Source organism: Linderina pennispora, assembly GCF_002104995.1.
Source record: "Linderina pennispora strain ATCC 12442 chromosome Unknown DL89scaffold_22, whole genome shotgun sequence".
Lineage (NCBI taxonomy): Eukaryota > Fungi > Kickxellomycota > Kickxellomycetes > Kickxellales > Kickxellaceae > Linderina > Linderina pennispora.
The window spans coordinates 50,390-75,403 of record NW_024468270.1 but is presented as its reverse complement, the minus strand read 5'-3'; the positions used below and the strand labels follow the sequence as shown (position 1 = coordinate 75,403).

The 25,014-nt window shown below is 47.2% G+C and overlaps 7 protein-coding genes and 3 non-coding genes across 10 annotated transcripts; 7 read left to right on the top strand and 3 right to left on the bottom strand.

Moving 5' to 3' along the window:
* The first annotated feature begins 330 nt into the window (after positions 1-330).
* DL89DRAFT_270687 (AAA-domain-containing protein) lies at positions 331-2,107 on the top strand. Its single transcript, XM_040888791.1, has one exon. It carries the CDS (start codon positions 364-366, stop codon positions 1,990-1,992), a length of 1,629 nt encoding a protein of 542 aa, XP_040739841.1. The 5' UTR covers positions 331-363; the 3' UTR covers positions 1,993-2,107.
* Positions 2,108-2,792: 685 nt separating this feature from the next.
* Positions 2,793-5,369, top strand: DL89DRAFT_206100 (Zn-dependent exopeptidase; the record flags this gene model as incomplete). The annotated part of the gene is made up of 1 exon (XM_040884086.1): positions 2,793-5,369. A coding segment is annotated over one exon (2,577 nt), but the record flags the coding sequence as incomplete, so codon positions are not given.
* A 138-nt stretch (positions 5,370-5,507) lies between these two features.
* Positions 5,508-5,978, top strand: DL89DRAFT_276056 (Adaptor protein complex sigma subunit; the record flags this gene model as incomplete). Its single annotated transcript, XM_040889385.1, has 1 exon — positions 5,508-5,978. One exon carries the CDS (start codon positions 5,508-5,510, stop codon positions 5,976-5,978), a length of 471 nt encoding a protein of 156 aa, XP_040739839.1.
* A 369-nt stretch (positions 5,979-6,347) lies between these two features.
* On the top strand, positions 6,348-7,993 carry DL89DRAFT_295971 (uncharacterized protein; the record flags this gene model as incomplete). The annotated part of the gene is made up of 2 exons (XM_040890699.1): positions 6,348-7,399; positions 7,723-7,993. The coding sequence occupies 2 exons, from the start codon at positions 6,348-6,350 to the stop codon at positions 7,991-7,993; spliced, it is 1,323 nt and encodes a 440-aa protein (XP_040739838.1).
* A 1,039-nt stretch (positions 7,994-9,032) lies between these two features.
* DL89DRAFT_227322 (MFS general substrate transporter) lies at positions 9,033-10,406 on the top strand (the record flags this gene model as incomplete). The annotated part of the gene is made up of 1 exon (XM_040884848.1): positions 9,033-10,406. One exon carries the CDS (start codon positions 9,033-9,035, stop codon positions 10,404-10,406), a length of 1,374 nt encoding a protein of 457 aa, XP_040739837.1.
* Positions 10,407-11,684: 1,278 nt separating this feature from the next.
* On the bottom strand, positions 11,685-12,898 carry DL89DRAFT_96903 (uncharacterized protein). Its single transcript, XM_040892301.1, has one exon. It carries the CDS (start codon positions 12,659-12,661, stop codon positions 11,768-11,770), a length of 894 nt encoding a protein of 297 aa, XP_040739836.1. The 5' UTR covers positions 12,662-12,898; the 3' UTR covers positions 11,685-11,767.
* Positions 12,899-13,847: 949 nt separating this feature from the next.
* Positions 13,848-13,920, top strand: DL89DRAFT_t154. Its single transcript has one exon. It is a non-coding gene; the product is annotated as a tRNA-Thr (tRNA).
* Positions 13,921-14,048: 128 nt separating this feature from the next.
* DL89DRAFT_t146 lies at positions 14,049-14,120 on the bottom strand. The gene has a single exon. It is a non-coding gene; the product is annotated as a tRNA-Pro (tRNA).
* Positions 14,121-15,161: 1,041 nt separating this feature from the next.
* DL89DRAFT_t145 lies at positions 15,162-15,243 on the bottom strand. Its single transcript has one exon. It is a non-coding gene; the product is annotated as a tRNA-Ser (tRNA).
* A 7,018-nt stretch (positions 15,244-22,261) lies between these two features.
* Positions 22,262-24,830, top strand: DL89DRAFT_276055 (uncharacterized protein; the record flags this gene model as incomplete). Its single annotated transcript, XM_040889384.1, has 4 exons — positions 22,262-22,462; positions 22,505-22,594; positions 23,025-24,674; positions 24,720-24,830. The coding sequence occupies 4 exons, from the start codon at positions 22,262-22,264 to the stop codon at positions 24,828-24,830; spliced, it is 2,052 nt and encodes a 683-aa protein (XP_040739835.1).
* Between the last annotated feature and the right edge of the window lie 184 nt (positions 24,831-25,014).

Genomic DNA, 25,014 nt, shown 5'->3' with positions numbered 1-25,014 from the left:
GTTGTGTCGGCGAGGGTGCTGGCGTCAGCTTGCGCTTTGAACCCGGCGAATCTGGTGCTTCGTCGGCCATTTTTCTTCCCGGTGTTGTTAGCGACGACCACCCGACTCCAATGAAATAGAATTGAAAAAGCAAAGAAATTGAACTAAAAAAAGTGAAGAGTGGTTTAGAAACAAAAACGCGTTTGGAGGGATATTGGCATTAAAAAGCTCAATGTTTTTACAGCCTTGCTTGATTGGCTGCTGGTGCGCACTATAATATCGTGACCGATACTGGGAGGTCTGAAGAGCGTGGAGCATATTAAATTTTTTCCAAAAAAAAAAAAATACTGTGCGAATAGCTGCACTCTACTCACATTCTTCTCCATGGACACGCTCGCCGACAAGCTAGCTGGCACGCACATAGGCCCTGTGGACGATGGGGCATTGCCTGGGTTGGAGGATGCGTACCGGAGCCTGCTTGAAGTAGTATCATATCCGATTCTGCACAGCGACAAATTCAAGCATCTAAACATCGAGCCTCCCAAGGGCGTTCTCCTCTACGGGCCACCGGGCGTGGGCAAGACGCACCTAGTCCGATCAATAGCCACCTCTACCAACGCCACCCTGACGACAATCCACGGGCCCGAGATTCTGACGCCATTCCTAGGTGACAGCGAGCGGTTGCTGCGGGAGAAATTCTCGACCGCCCTCCACACACAGCAGAATGGCCGACCAGCGATAGTGTTTATTGACGAGATCGACAGCATTGCGCCGCATAGGCAACAGAATGCAGGCATGGAGGCGCGGATGGTTGCGCAGCTACTGACGCTAATGGACGGGCTGAAGGGACGAGGCAGACTGGTGGTGATTGGCGCGACCAACCGGCCAAACGCACTAGATCCGGCTTTGCGCAGACCGGGGAGGTTCGACCGGGAAATCTCGATTGACGTGCCAAACCAGATCGCCCGGGCCAAGATCCTCCACCACTATTTGCAAGCAATGCCCATTGAGAATATCGACATTGCAGGGCTTGCTGAATCCACCAACGGGTACGTCGGCGCGGACCTATCGGCGCTCTGCCGCGAAGCCGCCATGCAAGCGATCCGTACAAAGGGCAAGGGAAAAGTGACGCAGCGCGACTTTGCCATGGCCATGCGGCACGTGCAGCCGTCGACCACCCGTGGCGTAGGCATAGATGTGGCAGAAACCACCTGGACCGATGTCGGCGGGCTAAAGGACACCAAGCTCAAGCTAATCCAGGCTGTGCAATGGCCGCTCGAGCACTCCCAGGTCATGCATAGATTGGGCGTCACGCCGCCGCGCGGCATTCTAATGTATGGCCCGCCCGGCTGCAGCAAGACGACGTTGGTGAAAATCATCGCCACGCAAACCAAGGCCACATTCCTGTCGGTAAACGGCGCCCAGCTCTACTCGCCATACGTCGGCGATGCCGAGAAAACCGTCCGCGAGCTGTTCAAACGCGCACGAGCAGCCAGCCCCTCTGTGATATTCTTTGACGAAATCGAGGCTATCGTCGGCAAGCGTATGTTTGAAACAAATGCCCAAGGCGACTCGGTGCAGGAGCGCATTTTGTCGACCATGCTCAATGAAATGGATGGGGTCGAGGTAACCAGCAATGTACTGGTCATTGGTGCCACCAACCGCATTGATATGGTGGATGCGGCGTTACTAAGACCGGGAAGGTTCGACCGCATCATCTATGTGCCGCCGCCAGACCGCGCTGCCCGCAAGGAGATTTTGGAGATACGGGCCCGCAGAATGCCATTAAATGCAACAGTGGATTTCGATGTGTTGGCAGATCTGACCCAAGGGTTTTCGGGTGCCGATTTGGCCAATTTGTCGCGCGAGGCCGCAATGATTGCACTGAGGGAGAATATCGACGAATCCAGGGTCAGCATGGAGCATTTTGACAGGGCGATGAAGGCAGTGCAGCCGTCGCTCAAGGCAGACCTGATGGAGTACTATGGCAGGATGCAGCGCGAGTTCGGGTAAGGGGCAGAAGCGCGACTGCCGTTCCTAGAATAGGCTTGGGGCCCAATGTATGCAAAGTTGGATCCAGAAACCGCATCACTGTAGATGGCACGTATAGATGTTTCAAGACATTCACACTATTCAAAAACAAAATAGCCGTAATACAAAAGTTGGGGAAGGGCCATGTAATGTCGCCATTTGTGCGGGATATGGCGAGGAGAACAGACAGCATGTAGTAGAGAAAGCCACAGATGCAAAAAAAGAAAAACAATGTACAAAGAGGAGCGATTTCTTTGTGTAAATGGGAAATATATGCGTCACATAGGATTAGTATATCTGAATCTGACACTATATACCTGCTGGGGAGGATACGCAATTGAGTTCAGCGGCCGCGCAATTCCAAAGATGTGGGTTGGCAGGAGAATGTGACCACCCCACCGAGGGAGGCTATAATCACACCAGGCACCGACGATCTGTGAGAGATCACCAGGAGTGGGTGGTATATAAAGAGTTCATGGATTCGGGTTGGCTGTGTCACCAAAAAAAAACTCTTTCTTTTCTTTCACATATTTTTCCCTCATATTACTACTATGACCTCGCCAGTATCGTCGCCAGCGCCGGTGATCGGCGCCCGGCTGATAAACAAAACAGTGAGCAGCACACAGCCGTTGCTGCATCGCACGCCTTCGCAAGCCAGCTTCAGCTCGTCGATACTGAAGGCTGGCACAGCGACGCCCAGTCGCACACAGCCGCTGAACGAAACCGGCAGCGTGCGGTGCATCCAGTCGCTGACCCAGCGGCCCGCAGGAAATGCCCTGGCGCTAACCGACGATTCGGGCGACTCAGTACTGACATTAGCGCAAAGCGACGACTACGTATTCAGCGGGTCGCAGCACGGCAGCATCCACGTGTGGAACCGCGACACATACCAGCTGGAAAAGGTCCTGCACGGGCATACAGCCGGGTGCCTGTCCCTGGCGCTGGACATAGGGCGCCGAGTGCTGTTCAGCGGCGGCGGCGATGGCAAAGTCCGAGCATGGGACATGGACAGCCTAAAGTGCCTGTATGTTGTGCATGCGGGAGTGAATTCTGGCGCCGTGCTGTCTTTGGAGTATGCTGAAGCGTCGGATTTGCTGGTGCTCGGGTGCCAGAACACGTCGATCCAGTGGTTCAATGTGGGCCAGAAAGACCTGGTGAGCCGCAGTGAGCGGAGGCGCGAAATGGAGAGCCGCAGGTCGCGGTTCTTCGACGACTCGGTCGAGGCCATTTCGGTGTGCGTGCCATCTCTGCCTTTGGCCAGCGACGACGAGCCGGACAGCTCCGAGTTCTACGTGATCTCTGAGTCCAGCATTGTGCAGTATGCGCACAGCGGATACGTCTACGGGCTTTTGGTTTCAGGCAATGTGTTGTTTTCGGCCGCCAGCGACGGCGCCATCAAGCAGTGGCAGCTGGCTGAGCATGGCATGGAGGAGCTGGCCGAGCTCTCCCGGTCGTTCTCCGATGGCGACTTGCCCGAGGACCTCAGCGTGCATGCACTGGCGCTCGATGACGGGCTGCTGTTCGCTGGCCTGCAGAGCGGCGACATCGAAGTCTGGGATCTCGAGACCAAGCAGCGCATCCGCGTGCTGCACGGCCACTCCGGCAACGTCTATACGCTTCTGATCCACAACCACAGTCTGTTCTCGGGCTCGGCCGACGGCTCAGTGCGCATTTGGGGAGCCGACCTGCAGAGCCTCGGGTGGATTGCCAGCTCCGGCGACGCCGTGCTGTCCCTGGCCATTTCCATGGACGACATCCTGATCAGCGGATCTAGCGACAACGCCATTGCCTTCTGGGACGTGTCGGTGATGGAGCCGCCAGCCGACGCCCCGGTGCCTTCGATGGCTGTGCCCAGAAGACGGCGCGGACGCCGCATGATGCAGGCGCTGGATCAGTGGATCAGATTCAAGTCGGTGGCGGGCGTGCCTGAGCTGCAGCCCGAGTGCCGCCGCGCCGCGCGGTTCCTGAAGGACCTGATGCGGCAGCTGGGCGCCAACGACGCGCGGCTGATCTCCAGCACGCCCGCCAGCAACCCGATCGTGTATGCACGGTTCGATGCGTCCCCGCAGACAGACCTTTGCGAGACTCCCACAGTGTTTGTCTACGGGCACTACGACGTCATGCCAGCCGGCGACGAGCTTCTGTGGAAAACTCAGCCCTTCGAACTGGTGGGCCGAGACGGGTATTTGTATGGCCGCGGCGTCACTGACAACAAGGGCCCGGTTTTGGCCACGCTGTTTGCTGTGTCGGAACTCCATGCGTCTGGCGACCTGCCGCTGACGGTTGTGTTTTGCATTGAGGGCGAGGAGGAAAACGGCAGCCAGGGCTTGCATGAGACCATTGCGAGCAATCGCGCGCTGTTCGGCCGCCCGCGCCTGATCCTGCTTTCGTCGTCGTACTGGCTGGGCGAGTCCACGCCCTGCCTGACGTATGGCATGCGCGGGTCGATCCGCGCCAACCTGCGCATTGAGAGCACACGGCCGGCCGATGTGCATGCGGGCGTGTGGGGCGGGGCGGTCACTGAGCCACTCACGTGCCTGTCCCATATTCTGGCGCAGCTGGCGGACCCGTCCGGCCACGTGACCATCCCCGGCTTCCACGACTCAGTGCGTCCCGTCAGCGACAAGGAATCTGCGGCCATGCGCGAGCTGGTGCAGTGGATCTCCGCGCACGAGTCGGCCGCTCCACTGGTCGCCCGCACCGTCATGTCGCCGCCCGAATCCCACGCATCACCCAAGTCTACCGCCAGCTGGGAATCGGTGGGGCCCATAGATGCCCGCGATGATCTGTTCGACCAGCTGATGCGGCGCTGGCGCTTCCCGACGCTGACTGTGCATCATGTGGACATATCCACTGTGGCCGCGCGCACCAACACCACGTTAATTCCGGCTGCCGCCCAGGCGTCGCTGAGCGTGCGTGTGGTACCCGACCAGTCGCTGGAGGATATCTGCCAGAAACTGCGCAGCCATGTGGAGACTATTTTCAACCAGATGCAGCAGACACGCCATGCCAGCAACAAGGGTGTTTTGGACAACCTCAGGCTGCACCTGGATGTCCACCCGAATGCCCAGTGGTGGCTGGCCGACCCCGACACGCCTGTGTACCAGGCGGCCGCCAGGGCTATTCGCGAGGAGTGGCAGATGGCCAATCAGGCGCATGTCCCGCTGCTGATTCGCGAGGGCGGGTCGATTCCGGCTGTGCCCTGGCTCGAGGAGTTCTTTGGGCCCAATGCCATAGCTGTCAATCTGCCCATGGGCCAGTCCTCGGACAATGCCCATCTGGATAACGAGCGCATTTCGCTGGTCAACTTGGTGCGCGGCCGCCAAATCGTCTGGCGCCTGCTCAAGGACATTGGCCAGGCTTTGCTGATTAATCCGCCTTCCCAGCTCTAATCAGCACCCCTACACCAACCTACTGACGACACTTCTAAAAACCCCACCTCTTCCTTTTCACATTCACGCATCACTTTTTTTCCTACTCTTTCATTCTTTATTACCATGGGCATAAAGTACGTCTTCCTAGTTAGTCGCCAGGGCAAATTGCGCCTAGTCAAATGGTACATCACCTTGCCGCAGAAAGAAAAGGCCAAAATTGTCAAAGAGGTCAGCCAATTGGTGCTGGCGCGTCGGCCCAAGCTGTGCAATTTCATCGAGCACAAGGACACCAAAGTGGTTTACCGCAAATACGCCTCGCTGTACTTTGTCGCCGGCATTGACATGGACGACAACGAATTGATCACTCTCGAGATAATCCACCGCTTCGTCGAAGTGCTCGACCGCTACTTTGGCAATGTCTGCGAGCTCGACCTGATTTTCCACTTCCAAAAGGCGTATTTTGTCCTGGACGAGATGATCATGGCCGGCGAGCTGCAGGAGTCGAGCAAGAAGACCGTGCTGAGAGTCATGGCGCAGCAGGACGAGACCGAGGCCACAGAGAATGCCGAGCGCGGGTGGGGAGATATCAAGTAAGTACCAGGGGAATAGGGCGCGATGGCTTGCTGTGTTTTATCTGTCAATTGAAACCACGACACTTTTCCTTTTTCCTATAGACTCGAAGATATTTTGGATGCTTTCTAACTACCTTACCCTTTTTCTTGATATTGTATTTTTTAGCTTGGAAGGCATTGCCCGTACTGCCATGGTTACCGTGCAAGAGTTCAAGCAGTCGTTCACCCGCTAATACCCGTTTTTCATTTACTCCATAAACTTGCCACAATATCATTTCTGATTTCAGAAACAAAGGCCATCGACATCAGCTACCAAAAAAAAGAGAAACATCCATTTGCTTCAGCTCGCTCTCTAAACAAACCGCAGCCATTCGCTGTTCCATCGCACTTCATGGGTATTATCGCCGACCTGGGCGGCTCAGCCGCCGCAAAAATCACCTCAACCGAAGAATACCAGGATGCATTGCAGCGCAGTTTTCTGACACCGCTGGCCCATGCAAGCCCTGGAGACCAGGCCAACATAATCGGCGTGGTCACGCACTGCACAGAGCCCAAGGAGACACGCACCCACGACTACTCGGTCTGCATAAACCTGGTCGATCCCTCACTACCGCTTGCCGGCTTTCTTCCCTGCATTGCATTCCGCGCATCACTCAACCAGTGCCGCAATCTGGTATGTGTTCCCGGCGACATAGTAGTATTTGACCGAGTCAAAATCCAAGTGTTCGAAAAGGCGCATCAGGCCGTCGGCTTCAAGGACAAGGAGGCGGATATAGTGCGCGTGGGCATGTCGGTGGCCAAGATGCACCCAGTGGTCAGGTATCTGCGCGAGTGGTGGCAGCAGCGACCGGTTAGCGAAATCCTAATCCCGGCCAAGATGCCATTAGAGCATATGGAGGGTATGCGGACAGAGAAGCAGAGGCCGGAAGTCACCAGCGGCAGCCGACCGCAAGCGCCCAAGCCCATGTCGGGCTCGAAAAACCTGCAGCAGGTGCACCAGCTGGTTCCCGGGAATTTTTCCGACATAATCGTCGAAATTCTGCATGTCACGCACCACGACCGGTCCTGGCACTGCCTAGTCACGGACTACTCTGAGAACCCGCTAGTGCACGAAACCAAAACACCAACCACGCCCGTTGTCGGCGGCAAGCGCCTGGTGCCGTTGATAATCAACAACCCACAGTATATCCCTGGCCTGCCCAGCGAGCTGTTGCTGAATGCTTTTTACAAGTTCCGCCGGTGCCATGTACGGGAGACCGATATGGATGGTCTGCAGCTGATGATGATGCCGGATGCAATGTATCCAGACAAAATCCTGGTGCGCATGGTGAAGGAGGACAGCGAGGATTTGCGTCCGTTGCTGAGGCGCCGCGCAAAGTGCCTGAGGCAAGTGAAGCCGCGCAAAATGTCAACGAGACAGACGGACTTGGGCGCAGGTACCAAGTCCGCCGAACCTATCAAAAGCGCTTACCGAAATGCCGCAGTAACACCGATCGCGGATATTCTTGGTGGCAGTGAGGTGAGTCTTCTTGGGGCTCGGTGGAATACCTGGCTGTTAAACACATGTAGTGTGCATACCTTCCTATGTCCGAGAACCGCCCACAGGTATTTGAGACCCGAATGCACTTTGTGCTGACTGAATAACCCTTCCCGTAGATGAATGCGCAGTACCGCATTCACGCCCAAATCACCAGCACCTACCCCGCGCTAGTTTCCAGCTGTTCCGTACATGTTTGCGGTCACTGCCACACACGCCTGGTGACCAGCACAGCCTGCTGCACTGGCGCAGGATCTGTCACCGAGCACCGCTTTGTGCTGGAACTGACCGATGCCTCAGCCTCTGTTCTGGCCGTCTGCCAAGGCAGCTATGCAGAGAGATTGCTGGCGCGCGTGCCTGCCTCGCCTGGGGACGGATCGCTACGATCGCTGTGGCCGGCCGGCCAGCCGTTTGACTTTGGTGTGGCGAGTGTGCTGCTGCCGGGACCTGGACCGGCGCATGGATCGCTGGTCAGGACGCTGGTTGTGGTCGACATGTAAAGACAAATTGCCACAGTGTTTTTTGGGGATGGCTGGCAAGGCCCTGTTGTTGTGATTTGCTATCTCAAGACCATCCCCCGGATTTCTAAACTCCTCGCAGTCACTCGGTGCTCCGCACGCCTGGGTTAATTTGTTAAGAAACCAGGTGCCATATTTTTTCTTATCTTGCAGGCATCTTGCTTTTTTCTCGACTTTTGCGCTACCTGTGTCCACGGATTACGGACATGGGCCACGGGCGGAAACAGATCTTTTTCCCTTTGCAATACCTTCCTGATCCGAACATTTCACGATGAATCATAAGCTGCCCTTTCCCACATGTGCACTGTTTGTTCACACGGTGATGACCCCCCAGACATGCATATCTCGCAATGTGGTCAAGTTCGCTGGTCAGTAGAAGAGCGCGTCTCCTCCCACCCACAAACCAGTGTCTGTATAACCTGCTGCGCATTGAGTGGCACACACATGTCTTTGCTCTTCCGTGATGCCTCACATTTGGCACCTCCTTTGTCATCCAGGTCCCACCAGTCCGAAGTCCGAGATGCGGAAACGCAGTCTTATTCGCACAAAATAAAAATTGCGAAATTCAGATCGACATTTTCCGTTCGCAAAACCCAGGATCATTTAGACGCTCTTTCTCTTTGAGAAACCTATTTGGCTCAAGTTCCGAAGAGATTCGCCTTTGGGGAAGGCGATAGGTTTTTTTTTTTTTTCGCTGTGACTTGTTTCCCGAGAGGAGCCTTGCCCAATGCCCCCCACTGGGAACTCGCGGGTAGCTTATATAAAACGGCCATGTGCCTGCGCTTTTCCTTGTTTGAAGTATCTGCTGTCTTGCTGGTATCGCTACATTCTAATATTCCCTACTATTCTGCTCAATATCCCTCCATCAGATTTCTCCTAGCCTCCTTTTTCCATACACGGAATCCGATCTTCGCTAAATACAGTATAAAGACAGACACCACACTGCATAATGTCGCACATCAAAAATAACAGCGACGTGACCACGTCGGAGATTGAACACACTATCCGAGACACGGACACCATGTCCACAGTGAGTAGCCGCAGCCCCTACACCGACAAAGTATCGGAGTACTCTGAAGATGGCCGGGACAACACTGCCGACGAGAAGGGAAGCATCCGGGAATCGCCCTCATCAATAGATGTCTCGCAGCCCCCGCCCCGGTGGTGGGAGAGTAAGTCGTACGAAGAGCAGCCGGTTGACGGTAAATATGGGTGGATCGTGGTAACCGCCGGTTGTTTCATGCTGATGTTCTCTATGGGCTGTGTCAACAGCTACGGGTCGTACCAGACGTATTACCATGCACACCAGTTCCCAGAAGAGGACATGTCGACCTTAGCATGGATCGGTACTCTGCAATTCGCTGTCATGAATGCGGTCGGCATCCCAGCCGGAATCCTGTGCGAGCGGCTGGATTCTCGTCTGGTCACCTTCCTCGGTGGTATCATCATGGGCGTCTCCCTGATCATCGCGTCATTCTGTGACTCAGCTGTCTGGAAGCTGATTCTAACACAGGGAATCGCCTTCTCACTTGGCGCATCCCTGGTCTTTATCCCTGCTACATCTATCCCGTCCCAGTGGTTCGTCAAGTACCGCCCGCTGGCCATTGGCATTGTTGTCGCTGGCAGTGGTATCGGTGGACTGTGGCTGACTCCGGCTACCGACAGTATGATCAAGAACCTTGGCACCGGCTGGTCTCTGCGCATCACCGGCATTATCATTATCGCCGTTAACTCTGTGTCGAGCATTTTCATGCGCAACCGCTTGAAGGTGCAGTCACGCGATAAAGTCGTCGATTTTGGACTTTTGCGCGACATCCGGTTCATGTTCATTTTCGCCGGCTCCATCTGTGCAACCACTGGCTACTTCACCCCCTTCTTTGATATGCCAACCTATGCGGCCAAGGTCGTCCACATGGAGGAAAACCTGGCCAGCAACCTGGTCACTATCATCAATGCTGCATCGACTGCCGGCCGTGTCTTGACAGGCCAGATTGCCGTAATCCTGGGCAACATCAATGCCCTGGTCCTCTGCATGTGCATTGCCGCACTCAGCCTACTGGTCCTGTGGCTGCCGTTTGAAACTCCTGGTACCGTCATTGCGTGCACGATCATTTACGGCTTCTTCTGCGGCGGCTTCATCAGCCTTTTGCCCGTCATTATTGCCAATCTATGGGGCGTCAACCGCATCGCGACCATTATCGGCCTGCTCTATATTGCCAATTTTATCGGCACCCTTTGTGGTGCCCCGTCGTCGAGCGCTATCCTGGATAATATTGGTCATGGCACCAATTTCCGTCCTACTATTGCATTCTCGGGTTGCTTTATGGCTGCCGCATTCTTGATGTTCTGTTGTTTGCGCATTGCAGCCAGCAGGGATTTTAAGAAGAGGATCTAAGCCCTGGTCTTTCTTTTTTGCACTTTTTATTCACAACCAACAACCCATATTATAAATGCACTACTTTTTGGAATCCATGTTTGTACTGTTGTGTTTGTTGAATGTATCAGAAAATTAGATTACTTCTCCTCACCCTTTTCCTATTCTTTCCTTTTATTCTCGAATCGGTCCAGTCACCAGCCTGGTCTCTTTGCTTCCTTTTTTTCGCCAACTCCCTATTAATCTCTTCAAGGCTGCTTTGGTCTGTCTCTTTTCCAATATATTCTCTTTTACTTGGGTGCTACAGCCCGACAAAACTCAATAGCTCGTAACCTCAAACACTCTTTTGGTTGTTTGCTTTTGGCTGTGTCTTCAGCCGCGTCAAGCTATGTAGTGGAACGTGATCTTATGTGCTTATATTGATATATGGCACACTACTGGTCACATAATGCTCCGTTGCTTATTAGCTGAGCGGAGGAATCACAATAGAGTATTCACCCACCCTTGAAGTATGCAGCTACTCTACAGGGTTCAAGTGTGTCTCGTTCGGCATGCTTTGGGTGGTATGGATTATCATCGGCGTGTATATTATTCGTCTGCGCAACATTCAGCCCAACTACAACGATTTTTGACATTTCAGTGGCATCTACGTGCTGTACCTAGTTGCCATGCTGTTCACAACACTTGTTCATTTTATTCGCCCACGATATCCTTTCAGCCGTATCTTGCGCTGCCTTTTAACTCCAGTCGACCTGGTTGCCGGAAATTTGTGCATCTGGATCCTGATGGTATATCCTGCCAACCAGTGTATTTTCCACCGCGGCGAATACCTGAATACCTGGCCGCTTCGCCTGACTCATTATGAACAAAAGGCGGATATCCAGGCTAAGATGGAGTAGACTGTCAGAAGGTTACAAGCGATACAAGTATATTGTAGAGAGGGCTGAAACATCTGAAGATATATGTATTGAGAAAGTGTGAGAGAGTGCAGGAAGGTACTAAGCAAGTAGAAAATATAGAAGAAAGACAAGAAGGATCTGGTCTAGTATTGGACTGGGTAGCAAAATATAAAGAGAAAATAGAACAATGAAATAAGGAAAATCTAATTCTGATATAGACTTCAGAAAGTACCAGCAGTATACTACATGCCGATATGGCTGCTTTCCAAAGACAGAACACACACTTTGCTAGAGATACATACACGCTAAATCCAAACCCATATGGATATACTGCAAGCATAATCGAGCACGCCATGAGCCTCAACCAACCAATATATCCCGAAAGCTATTCTCTAAACTCTGACGATATACAAGGTTCTTATGGATGTTCAGAGCGTATTCTATATCACATTTCTTAGCTGAGAAATATAAGCCAAGATGCATTTATTGTGGTAATCTACTGGTGATAGCATGAAACTTTATAGGGTGGCTAGGAGTTCCTCGCTCAGTGCATCTACTTGGTAAGTCAGACTGGATGTTCAGCTGGCCGCCTAGCTCAAGCTCTCCTGGCTGAGCTGGAAGTTCTTTCTCGTCTGCTGTATCGTCTTGGTGCGAGAATCTTACACTGACAGATTCCGAGTATTCATCAACTTTTTTGTATACTGACGCTATCCTGTCACTCTCTAGCTGCAGTAGCCAGTCTTCCAAGTACACTCGCCGGTAGAATATACTCCTAAACACTGGTGTGAAAAGTATAATCCATACTGAAATATTTGTGATGCATGTATCAATAATCGCTGACATTGCTCGATACCCTATGTTAAGCGGGTAATACGGAACAAGTCTTGTGAACAGAGCCGTGTGTAGGATATTAGATATTCCCAGGAACAGGATTATTAAGAACTCGCCGATCTCGCTAAACAATGAGTAAATTTCACGAAGACGCCAGATTATAAATCTACAGGCGGTCAACGATATCCAGACGAATGCCATTCCGATATAGAGAAAGTACAATGAGATACTGCACATTTGTACACGTGAGATAAAATGAACTGGTGACTCACCACCAGCAGCATGTGCGCTGGTACAGATTACGAATATGATAGTAAATAATGCTGCCATCGGTATGTAAAATGGCAGTCCCCGATCTTTCTTCCCTTGAGCAAAGATGAGATCTATCGTATAGGCGCGCATAAGTATGGCAGCAGCATAGGAACATACGAAGAATGCCCTTACCCAGATCACCCACAGCTTGCAATTCTGCCAAAATCCAACAGCATTAATATGGCCATTTGTGACCATGTCGCCTATATACCAGATGATGCCAGAGAGATACATGAGTGTTGTAAGCGGAAGATTCTTTGCTCGAATTGGCGGGTAAGAGATGTTGAGACATGCGTATATAACTAGAAGTTATGTGGTACCAAGGATTAATGTGCATGCAATTATTGTTGCACGGTCAGATATCCCGACAGGATCCAGTGCTTTTGACAAAAGGCTTCCTGCTGCTGCAATTCGGTCGGTGTCGGATATAGCTAGGTACATAAGGTATAAATATGAAGAAGAAAAAACAAACTATGTAGAGGGCCAAATGAAAATCGGCCGAGAATGGGGTGATAGGGTAAGTATTATAATCAAATATTTGCACAGCAGAGCACTCAGGGTTGTCCAAAGATAAAATACGCAAAAGGGTAAAGAACACGCTATTCACAATTGTCCAAAAAAAAAGTATGTAATAAAAATACATTGCTTTTTGCCACTATTCATGCACTATAAACCATGCTACTTTGCAGCTTTTATTATGTTCTATATCTAATATCTATGGTTGAATAAGTCTCATTTAAAGAATGCCATCAAAGTCTGGAACATATAAAAAAAGCCATTGCAATGGGTATGTATATCGCTGGCTTATGCAAATAAGGAAAATATGGCGACATGTTTAAGAAAAAGTACAAGAATGAAAAAAAGTAACAACAAAGCAACTGCTGGTTGCTAGAATATTATATTTGTGTATATATTATTTTCTAACGAAGTCATGTCGTGCGTCTGCGACGTCTGGGCTTGAAGCTCCGAGTCGAGCCCCCGAATTGCCCGATGATCCGATGTCCGAGTGATCGTCAATGACTGACTGCTACTGCGCCACCCGATACTCCATATATGGGTGGTATGTATGTCGCGACCTTCCATGGTTGTGCATAAGTGCCCGACGCTGACAAATGTAGTCGACGTCGCCGTGTTGAGCAGGGTAATGTCCTACTATAAAAAGTATGGATTGTTGACAGAGAGAACCAGGGAGAGGGACAGACAGACAGAGAACGACCGACGACCGCCGAACAGACTTTCTATATTAGTGATTTCAATTTATTACTTCTAAGCACTATCATGACGACGCCCGCTTCTGCGGGTATGCCAAGGGGCGTATGTACCGCAAGCCCGAATGCCCCCCAACCCTCTGTGGGAGCAGTCACCCCCGACCAGGAGGAAACGCTGCTCACTGCAGACACGACAAGTCATCAAATGGGATGCCTTCTTGGCTCAGTTGGCAGAGCGTCTGCCTAGTAAGCAGAAGGTCGCCAGTTCGATTCTGGCAGAAGGCAGTGTCTCTTTTTGCCATCCCTAGTCTCGATGTGGCGAGAGTCCAGCGCAGCTGTGTTTTTTTGCGTGGCCAGCGTTTATTTCCGCAAAAAAAAGCCCTACAACGAAATGAGCTGGTGCAAAAGACACGGGGCTCTGCCGGGGATTGAACCCGGGACCTCTCGCACCCTAAGCGAGAATCATACCGCTAGACCACAGAACCAGTGAAATATTTTTCTCTGCTCGGCTTGAAATTTTTGTATATATATAGTAATAGATCCACATGCCAATATTCAATTTTAAAATTTTCCATATTTTTTTTAAAATAGGGAAGCATTGTTGCGCGCCCGCTGCAGCTGTCCCTGACGTCGACATGTCAGTCAAATCAGGTGATGGCAAGCCAGCCGCCAACAAGACCCCCACTATAGCCTACAATATAGAGGCAATATTTAGCCTCTAATGAGTTGTATAGATTGCCATATTGGAAATACCCCTAAATAACTCATCTATTCCTTTTTCCTTCTTTTATTCAGTATTAAATATATCCTTTAAAACCCCCATACATTCAATAAATACAACAGCATAACTAGACTAATTACTGGGGGTCATTCTTAGACTTGTAAATTTTAGTAAATTATAGTTTTGTTAGTTATATATTTGATTGATCATTTTCAGAATAGATTTTTAATACTAATTATTTTTATCATAGATAATACTAATTTTTGTATTTTATTAATCATTTATAAACACAGAAATATTCTGGACACAATATTTAATAGCATCTATACTAAAAATAATTACTAGTAAAAAACTATTCTGAAAATGATTATTCAAATAGCTATCTAACAAAATTATAATTTACAAAAATTTACTAGAATAATAACTAGATATGAAAGTGCATCTCTATGCAGCATGCAAATGATGGTAGTACCAATATACCCACTGATACTGGCAGTATCATTTTATGAGTCTGTCAGGGCATCAGCTGTGGTTGCCCTAGTAATAGTTGTGGGGTGTACAATATCCATGAATGCGATGCTGAGTGCAGAGTAAAGGCAATGATAAAAGTAGTAAGACAGCCTTGAGCTTATGTTAAGAAAAAAGTCTGCCTAAAGAGGGAATTTATTGGTACCAATAGCCATCGCCACGAGTACCTACGCATTTTTGCGTTAGGATAATGCCACAAAAGAGATAGCATAGTCGGTTTCCCAGGAACACACAAGCAACGAACGGAATAAAAATGGGAGCACGAGGCAAAAGGAATCGTCAACAACAGGATTTGAACCTGTGCGGGCAGAGCCCAAGTGATTTCTAGTCACTCCCCTTAACCACTCGGGCATATTGACAACCAGCACAATCACTGATCCGAAACACTCATGTTGGAGGGCGGAAAATTAAAATATACAAGAACAGCAGGAAATGCTGCTAATAAGGGGGTGTGGATAAGTTTGTATTTCAAAACTTTAGAAAAAGGAAAAGAGAATGGAAAACTAGTAATGCCATGCATTAGCCTTTTTGAAGATTCCGCTGCAGTGTGACGTCTGACCTCATCGGTGAAACTGGGGCAGAGAGCTGTGATTATAGTGGTCACAGGTCTCTGCTAGATATCTCTATTGGTTTAGTATAAGAGCTGCTCTCATTGTTAGTTGACTTAATAACTTATGTAGGCCATTCATAAATAAGGAAAATCAAAGAAACTAAATATCTTTTATTAGAATAACCAATTTACAAATTATAAATCAATTACTAGTAGTAGATAAATATTTTAAAAATCAGAATGTTTACTAATGGCCAAAAAAATATTAGCAACTAGATTAACAAATAAACAAAAATGTAAGAATGGGCATTTCTATGAAACCCCTATCAGCATCCTGAAAAATTTCAGTTGATTTCTTATGACCCAGCCTCTATCTCAGTAGAAGCATATTAATTGTATATCAACTGAAATTTTTTAGGATGCCAATAGGGGTTTTGTAGAAGAGTAAAAATAATAAAAAAAAAGTTTTATAAGTTATAAATATATTTTACCTTATTTAACAATTGTGAATGACCTCCATAAGCATGCTTTTACACTCACTGCATCTATTAATATAAAGATCTCAGTGTCACTGGCTATTTTTAAACCTCTAGATATCATCAGAAAGTGGATATAGCCATCCTAATTATTTCATCTATGCTATTCAGTATTATTGAAATGTTTACCAATTACTCTTAGTAGAACTGAAGATACTATCCTATTCATATCTAGAACCTGCCACTTACTATATTCATGCTCCTTACAGCACTAGTATGGTTTATTAGTAACATTTCAATCAATGAGAATGTGATTATTATTAGGGCATAGTAGCTTTGCAACCTGTTCATAGTATTCTTTTGCATTTCATCAATATATGCATTTTCATCAATATTATTTATCTGCATCTATACCCTTGGTCTCATTTTCATCCAAAAGAAACCATACAGTGGCTGGCTTTACTATCTACCTGTCACTGTTCCAGTGGCCTGTAGTATATGCATAATAGTAGTTGGGCTGAGCTTGCCTAATGAGGAGACTATCCCTTTTATTCTTAAAGTTTAGGTATGCATAACAGAGCACACACTTTCATATTCACTCTATAGCTTCCCTTTTGCTATCTAGGTCACAATCTGTGTGGTCATGTGGACATTATGAGGAATAGGTTGAGGGTTCAATAGGCTCAGGATTTCACAGCGATTACAGCCTTAAGATTGGCTGATTTGTGCTTAGTAATTATTTTGGTAGCAGTCAGTCCTCATTACTTCCTATATGGAGGTCATTCAGAGCTAGTTATCTGCATAACAACTATTTATACATGTTTAAACTATTGGCAATTTCAGTGAAATAAAAATTTCACCCAAACCGCCATCGGCATCTTGGAAAAGTTTCAGTGAACATAATTTCCTTGTGGTTGCTTAGCCACATCTATTGAGATATTGACTTTTGTTGCCCAATGATAATTAACCCCAAATATGCAAAGGTTTTTCTTTCTGGTTGAAATTATGTTCACTGAAACTTTTCCAAGATGCCGATGGCGGTTTGGGTGAAATGGCAAAAAAAATATTTGTATTTTTAAAATCAATTATACACACAAAAACATTCTGGACACAACAATTATAAATATCTGTTACAAAAATATCTAGTAGCAAAAAATAGTTCTGAAAACGATTATTCAAATAACTATCTAACAAAATTGTAATTTACTAAAATTTACAAGTCCAGGAATGACCCCCTTCCAAAGTGAACTAAGAGCATTACTAACAAGAGTGTTGTCAGAAAGAAGAAATATGCCTGATGTTGCTGATGCTAGGTATACTGCTAGAGGTGTAGAGCAACTTGGATTTAAGCACTCTTCTGAAATATTTGTTGACTCATTCATTGTTGAGGTTGTTGTTGAGAAATGCAGTGAATCAGATATAAAGGTGAAGCAGAAGTCAGCTAGTGTTAGATTGCATAAAGTATTTGGAGAAGGTTTTGGTTATAAGTATGTTAGAAGCAAGATTAGTGAGCAATATGGACCAGTTGCTATTTACAAAGTATCTACCCCAAACATTGCAATAACTAGTTCTTTGTTAACAGTGAAGTTTGCTACTATGGCTGATCACAAAATATTTCTACAGAATTATGACATCACAATGGATTGTATGAATATCTCATCTAGAAATATTATCTATAAATACCTTTTAGAAAGAGGAGTTGAAAAGAAAGATGTTGTAGATGATTTACACAAGTCTGGCTCTAACTGTATTAGCTGGTTTACAAAGAAAGGAGATGTTAAAGTTAAGAACAAAATTTATAACAAGTTTATTCAGCTTCTTGAGAGTGGTGAAGTTCGTAATCCTCTTAGTTCCAAACTTTCTGAATTTGTAATGCCAACTTTGCACAACTTTGGAGAAACATTGTATGCTTGCAGAAACTCTGGTTTGACTAGGATAGAACTAACTGTACATTCTTCTCAGATGCAAACAGTTGAATGGAATAGTAACTTGCTTCTTAACACAGTTCAGTTTATGAATGAATGCAGAACATTTGCAACTTCTTATGAAAAGCAGTGGAAAGCACTTGTTGATAAAGTTAGTAGTTGTTATACAGTTTGCATTTATGTGAGACAACAGCATACTCTAGCATATTGTCATTGGTTTAACTCTATCACATCAAAGAAGCAAGGAATTATTAAGAAACTAAACAAGAATGATGATCCAATGGTAGTTGTTGCTAATCTCTCATTCAACAACAGACCTACACTTTATCAAATATATGATTCACTTGAGAGTGGTCTTGAAACAGAAAAAGTTCTTAGAAGAGTTGATGAGAATATAACTATTGTTCCAAGTCAGAGAAACTCCTTCTGGTCAACTTATCCTACAACTAAGCAGTATCACACTTTTGAAGAGATGGGATTAGTTAACTATAAAGGAATGCATATTGGTTGGATAGATAGTAAGCAAGCAAAGAGTAAGATATGTCTATCAAAAATGTCAGAGGATAAATATTCTGCAAAAGAGGAAAACATCAATGCATTAACAACAGCAATAGACAATATCACACTTGATGAAACTAGCCATATATTTATCAAAGAGAATACAGATCTGAAACCTTCATTGTATAGAGTTGCTTACAATGTTCTTCAGTTAGGTGATGAATTTACAGCTACACATTATGCACTCCATACTTTTAGAGGACATTCATACTTCTATGTTGATATTCTTATTAAAGGGAGAGATAAACAGCCAACTCTTATTAGGACACCAGTTGACAGTTCTATTGGAAAAGCAATTTCTCAACAGTTAGGAGAAAGAAAGCAACAAATATATCTAAGAGTTATAAGTGTGGGATATAGAACAATCACAGTTGAATAGCAGCCATTTTAAAACATAGTATAAGCAACCATTCTCTCCATATCTCTATGGAAAGTATGACAAACATCATACACATGTTCAACCCTTACCTCACAATCAGTAGCAATATGTTGGATCCAATTACGCACTTGTATTGCTAAGTCATCACTCATATCAAAGTCATGAATAAGTAGCAGAGTAAGCATATCTCTTTCTTCCTCACACATCTCAGCTAAATGTTGCTTGAAGAAGTTCTGGAATGATCCCATTTTCTAAAATTGATAAAAGTTGAAATTTTTATTTATGACTACCTCACACAGATGGACAATCAATTACAAGAATTAAGAGAGAAGGAGTGGAATGTGCTCTACACAACAAAGTGGAGATTTCTTGATGAAGACTGGTTAGTACATAAACAACAGAAGTACTATAGGAGTGAAGCTCATGAAGTGAAAGAAATAAAGCTCATCAAAGATACACTTGTAAAGCAACTTGGAATGATCCCTGTGTTCTTCTTCTTAAATGTTCTATTTGGTGGAAAGCAGTATCCATGTCCTTACAGAAATGTTGAGAAAGGACTCTTGATTTTGTACCAGTTAGTTGCTGGGCTATCAATCAATGAGATGGAGAGGTTTATTCCTAAGAGCAGCTACCAAGTAATTCATAATATGTTCTATATCTCAGAGTTAAGTGAGTTGAACAAGAAGCTTTCACACTACTTGCACACAATGTTCTCCACTCCAGAACTAAGAGTGATCTCAGCAAAGATTCAGAATCCAACAAACTTTAAGCATATAACTCTTATGTTAGATGGACATGACTCACGAGCTCTACATAATGGTGCATACAAACCAAATCTTTATTCCTTCAAGTTGAAGAAGTCAGGATATAGAACACAAGTTTGCATTGATTTGAATGGAATGGTTGTCCTTGTTTCACCAACTGAGGAATGTAAAGACCACCCAGACTCTAAGATGATTAAGAATATGTCACTATTGAAATACATCTCTCCAGTAGATTGTGTTGTTTTAGATGGTGGTTATCCTCAAAGTATTCTGGAAGAGTTAACAGAAGCAGAAGAGAATGAGAATTTTGGAATGCATAACTTTTGCTTACCAGTTAGAAAGCCAAGAGGAACCAACTTAAGTGAAGCAGAGTTAGAATATAATAGCAAACTTGGGTCATTTAGATCAATGGTTGAGAGCACATTTGGAGAACTAGGTAACACATTTAAGAGACTATCAAATAGAGAAGTTGTGAGAATTAGAAACACAACTGTATACAATGTGCAGTTTAAACTCTGTTGCTTACTCTACAATATGAAGAAGATCCTAGCAGCTAGTAAAGTTCCTGTTGAACATCACCACACACTTTGGGTTCTATCTAACTTTGACTACCCTAGCAACAACCAGGAGAGATCAACACATGCTGAAGTTGGAAGTACTTTACCACAAAAAGTAGAGTTAGAAGCTTCAATGAGAGAACTACAAGATAGACTGATTCAAGCTAAAATTGATGAGTCAATGAACTTCTATGTAGACATGTCATAAGTAACTTTTAAAATAGGAATTCTCAGTAAGAAATTTGCATTGATAGAAAATGCTTCAATAAGGAGGTCATTCAGAGCTAGTTATCTGCATAACAACTATTTATACATGTTTAAACTATTGGCAATTTCAGTGAAATAAAAATTTCACCCAAACCGCCATCGGCATCTTGGAAAAGTTTCAGTGAACATAATTTCAACCAGAAAGAAAAACCTTTGCATATTTGGGGTTAATTATCATTGGGCAACAAAAGTCAATATCTCAATAGATGTGGCTAAGCAACCACAAGGAAATTATGTTCACTGAAACTTTTCCAAGATGCCGATGGCGGTTTGGGTGAAATGGCAAAAAAAATATTTGTATTTTTAAAATCAATTATACACACAAAAACATTCTGGACACAACAATTATAAATATCTGTTACAAAAATATCTAGTAGCAAAAAATAGTTCTGAAAACGATTATTCAAATAACTATCTAACAAAATTGTAATTTACTAAAATTTACAAGTCCAGGAATGACCCCCTATGTGGCACTTCAGATAACAAGCACTCTGGTCGACGTGCTTATGGCAAATATCATGATTTGGATCTTGCTTGTGGTCCCCGTCTACTACAGCATTTTTGATCATGATATGTATTTGCAAAAGTGGCTCCAAGTTTTGTTGAATGAAGGACTAGGACAGGGCTATAATGAGAGCCTAGTTCGGTCTGGGGATGATATCCAATGTTACTCACACATGGGGGATGCCACTGAGAGCAAAGATCATACACGATCCTTTGAAGATAAGAGAAACATTGAGATATCGAATGAATGATATGTTGCTTGAGAGTAATGAGTCTAGAGACTAGTATTGAGAGTATGCATAAGCAAAATCAGCTCTTTGCTGGGTTCCCTCTGTTAACTTGGGGAATAAGTGGTTATAGAATATATGGAAAATAATAACTTCTCAAATTGACTGAGGGGAAGAAGGAAGGCTGGTCGTCTGTCCGGGCCTTTGTACGTATGCGTTTCGGTCTTGTCTATGGTGGCGCAGGGGGACTCCGGACCCCAAATGTCAACACCCTCAGCCGCTGTACACTCACCCAACAGTTCATTTGGATGGTATTGATCGAGACTCTGCAGGACATATCCTTTAGTCTATCTGGTGCTTTTACTTGCCAAGGCTTTCTTTAATATTAGAATGCATTTATTATTCGATAATAGAGCTTCCAACTTTCTATTAAAAACAACAGCTGCAGACTACTTTCCTATGTGTTGTATACAGTTGCTCAAGTTTGAATTCGCTATTTGGCAGTAGGAACATTGTATCCAGAGCATATACCACTAGTGGACTCATGTATGTAAATGAGATCGACAGTCAGGCATCACCTGACCAAATGACAAGATCATCCAAAGTAAACAATCAGTTGCTAGATGGGGTTTCATTGGTTTTCGGTTTGCTGCCATCAAAAGGTCACATTTGCCCAGATCGTCGAATGGATGTAGCTTGGTGTATTTCAAAGTTGGTAGTGATCTGCACAAGGCTGTTTGAGCAACCGTACATCACATGTATTGAATCTATACAAAGAGGGATGAGCAGCTTCTAGAGCCAAAGCGTAACTCGAACTGCCCATGGCAATTAGCGTTATTCGCGCTTGGAAGGCAGTTCTGGATACAAGCGGCCAGGGTCGACTAGCCTAGGTGAACAAAGTGTGATGGCTGCAACCAGGGTACAGTCCATGTACCCACTAGCAGCAAGATTGGAATGGAGCTCTGAACATATACATTAAGTTAGCCAAGACTCTGGTGTTCTTCCAGCCACTGCTCTCACACTTGACTGCTTTCGTGGAAGGATCCAATCAAGACATCATCCAGCGCAGCTTGAGAGCGCCGTGGTAGGAGATTTATGAGCATGCATTCAGTATGATAGTGTACTAGAATTGCCAACAGGTCATGTGTCCAGTAAGAGTTTACATCGGCCATGCAGACGAATACATGGCGGGCGCATCAAGGATGGCACCAGGAAAGCGGTAAACTTGCAGACAGAAAGGCATGTGTGTGGCTCGATGCTGCTTTTTATGAAGGGGGAGAAAGGGGGTGGGAACAGGGGGTATATGATGACAGTAGCCAGGCCTTTTTCGAGACATTAAGGGGGCAGGTGGAAGCGGCAGATTGTTTCAAGGTGAAACTCGGTCAGAGTATTTGCACGCAATGGCCGCTACAGCCGCGAACGACAACAAAAGCCTCCCCAACTTCGCCTCTCCCCCAAGCCGGGCCGCTTTGCCCCAGCTTTCCAAGAATGAACAGCCATCGCGTGCGCAGAAGAAAGGGAGGGGATTTGCAAAACCTGATGTGAGCATTATGTCCCAGTGCGCACGGGGCACGCAAAAATAAAAAAGCAGTGTTTACAGCGGAGGATGCCGGGAAAGGCGAGCAGGTTTTCCGACACCGCAAACAGGTGGTGGCGGGGTATGGTTTTTTCTCTTGCTTGGACTGGCTGGAAAGCCTCGCCTTTCGCCGGGCTGCTTTTTCCGACATGGCTTTATGCACCAATGTGCCCGATATTGCCCGCTTACAAAAGGAGAATAAAGCAAGATTATCATTGGGCCGCGGCCATGTATATATAGCCAGAGCGGCTGACGGGGATTTGCCGCTGAACTACCACATTGCACTTTTTTTCTTCTTCGCTCTCCCTACACTTACTCAATTGACCTCTGTAAACGATGGCACCTACCATGGCCGAGACCACGTCTTCCAACCAGTCTCGCAGCAGCACGCCTGACCTGATCGCCTCCAGCGCCGGTACCGCCTTGCCCTATGCCACGCGCTCCGCCATGCACCTGAAGGGCCTGGTTCCGTCGGGTGTCGAGAACTTTGACATACAGGAGAAGCGCGTGCTGGAGCAGCTCCAGCTCAAAAGCACAAATATCGAAAAGTACATATTCCTGTCGTGGGTACGAACGACCAACATCAATCTGTTCTATCGGCTGGTGCTCCACAACCTCAAGGAGATTGCTCCCATCATCTACACGCCGACCGTGGGCAAGGCATGCCAAGAGTACTCGCACATTTACCCGTTCTTGGCGCCACCCAATGCAGTCGATGGCCTGTACATTCCAATAACCGAGGTCGACAATATTGATGAGATTATCAGCAACTACCGCGAGTCGATTGAGGGGGACGAGCCCGAGATAACAGTCATCACCGATGGCTCACGCATCCTGGGCCTGGGCGATCTGGGCATGAACGGCATGGGTATTCCGGTAGGCAAGCTGCAGCTGTACGTGGCTGCGGCTGGTCTTCATCCCGACAGATGCCTGCCGATTGTGCTGGACTTTGGCACAGACACAGAGCAGTACCTCCAGGACCCGCTGTACCTTGGCATTCGGCAGCACCGCCCGGACAATGGGACATTCTATGCTGCTGCTGACAAGATCATCACTGCGCTGCACAAGGCGTTCCCAAATATGTTTATCCAGTTCGAGGACTTTAGCACTGACCATGCTTTTGGCCTGCTCGACAAATGGCGCAACCAGATATTGTGTTTTAACGACGATATCCAGGGCACCGGGTCAGTTATCCTTGGCGGCTTTATCTCTGCCGTGCAGCAGGCTGGAATCCCACCAAAGGACCAGCGCATTCTGTTCGTTGGGGCTGGCTCCGCCGGCGTTGGTGTCGCCAAGCAGCTGGCTGACTACTTTATCATTGAGCACAGAATTCCAGAGGAGCAAGCCAAGGCTATGTTCTGGTTTGTCGACTCGCGCGGCATGATCACGGCCAACCGCGGCGACAAGCTGGCCGACCACAAGATTTACTTTGCCCGCCACGACAACGGGGCTACACAGTGCAAGACGCTGGAGGAGACGCTCGACTACGTCAAGCCGACGGCACTCATTGGTCTGTCAACCATCTACAAGGCGTTCCACGAAGGTATTCTGAAGCGCATGGACGAGCTGAACCAGACGAACCGCCCGATTATTTTCCCGCTATCGAACCCCGAAACCAAGGCCGAATGCTCGTTTGAGGAGGCCATGGTGCATACAAACAACCGTGTGCTGTTTGCATCTGGCACCGCGTTCCCGACATATACGATCCCCGGGACCGGCGAGGAGCGTGTTCCCGGCCAGGGCAATAACATGTATGTGTTCCCACCCATTGGGCTTGGGTCGGTACTGTGCAAGCCTAAGCGCATCACCGACACCATGATCTTTGCTGTATCAAAGGCGCTGGCCAACTCGCTGACCGACGAGGAGCATGCTCGTGGCGAGCTGTACCCGCGCATCGAGCGCATCCGCGAAACCTCGGCGCAGATCACGGCAGCGTTTATCCACCAAGCGGTCAAGGAGAACCTGGCGCAGGAGGACTCGTGGATCCAGATGGTCAAGGAGAGCAGCGTGGCAGGCACTGCCGACATTCCTGATGGAACATACTCAATGGAGGTCGTCGAGGAGGTCAAGAAGAGGATGTGGTTGCCGGCCGAGAACTTCCAGCAGCTAGTCACGTCGTGCCCGCACTACCACCATCACCCGCACACGCACATCAAGCTGTAGAGGGGTTTTAGAGAGAAAATTGGAAAGACAATAAAGAAAAGAGAAAGGGCTAAAAAGATGACAATGTTGGTTTGGATGAAGAGGGAGACGGTTTTGGATTATGCTTACTTGCCACCAAAGACACTCCAGTTGGGCTTTGTCGGGAACTCAGTCTCCCACTTGACGTTCTGGGCAAACGAGAAGT

Excerpts from the sequence above, each read along its gene's own strand:
- DL89DRAFT_270687 (XM_040888791.1), top strand. The coding sequence starts at position 364 with ATGGACACGCTCGCCGACAAGCTAGCTGGCACGCACATAGGCCCTGTG.
- DL89DRAFT_96903 (XM_040892301.1), bottom strand. The coding sequence starts at position 12,661 with ATGTATCTCTCTGGCATCATCTGGTATATAGGCGACATGGTCACAAAT.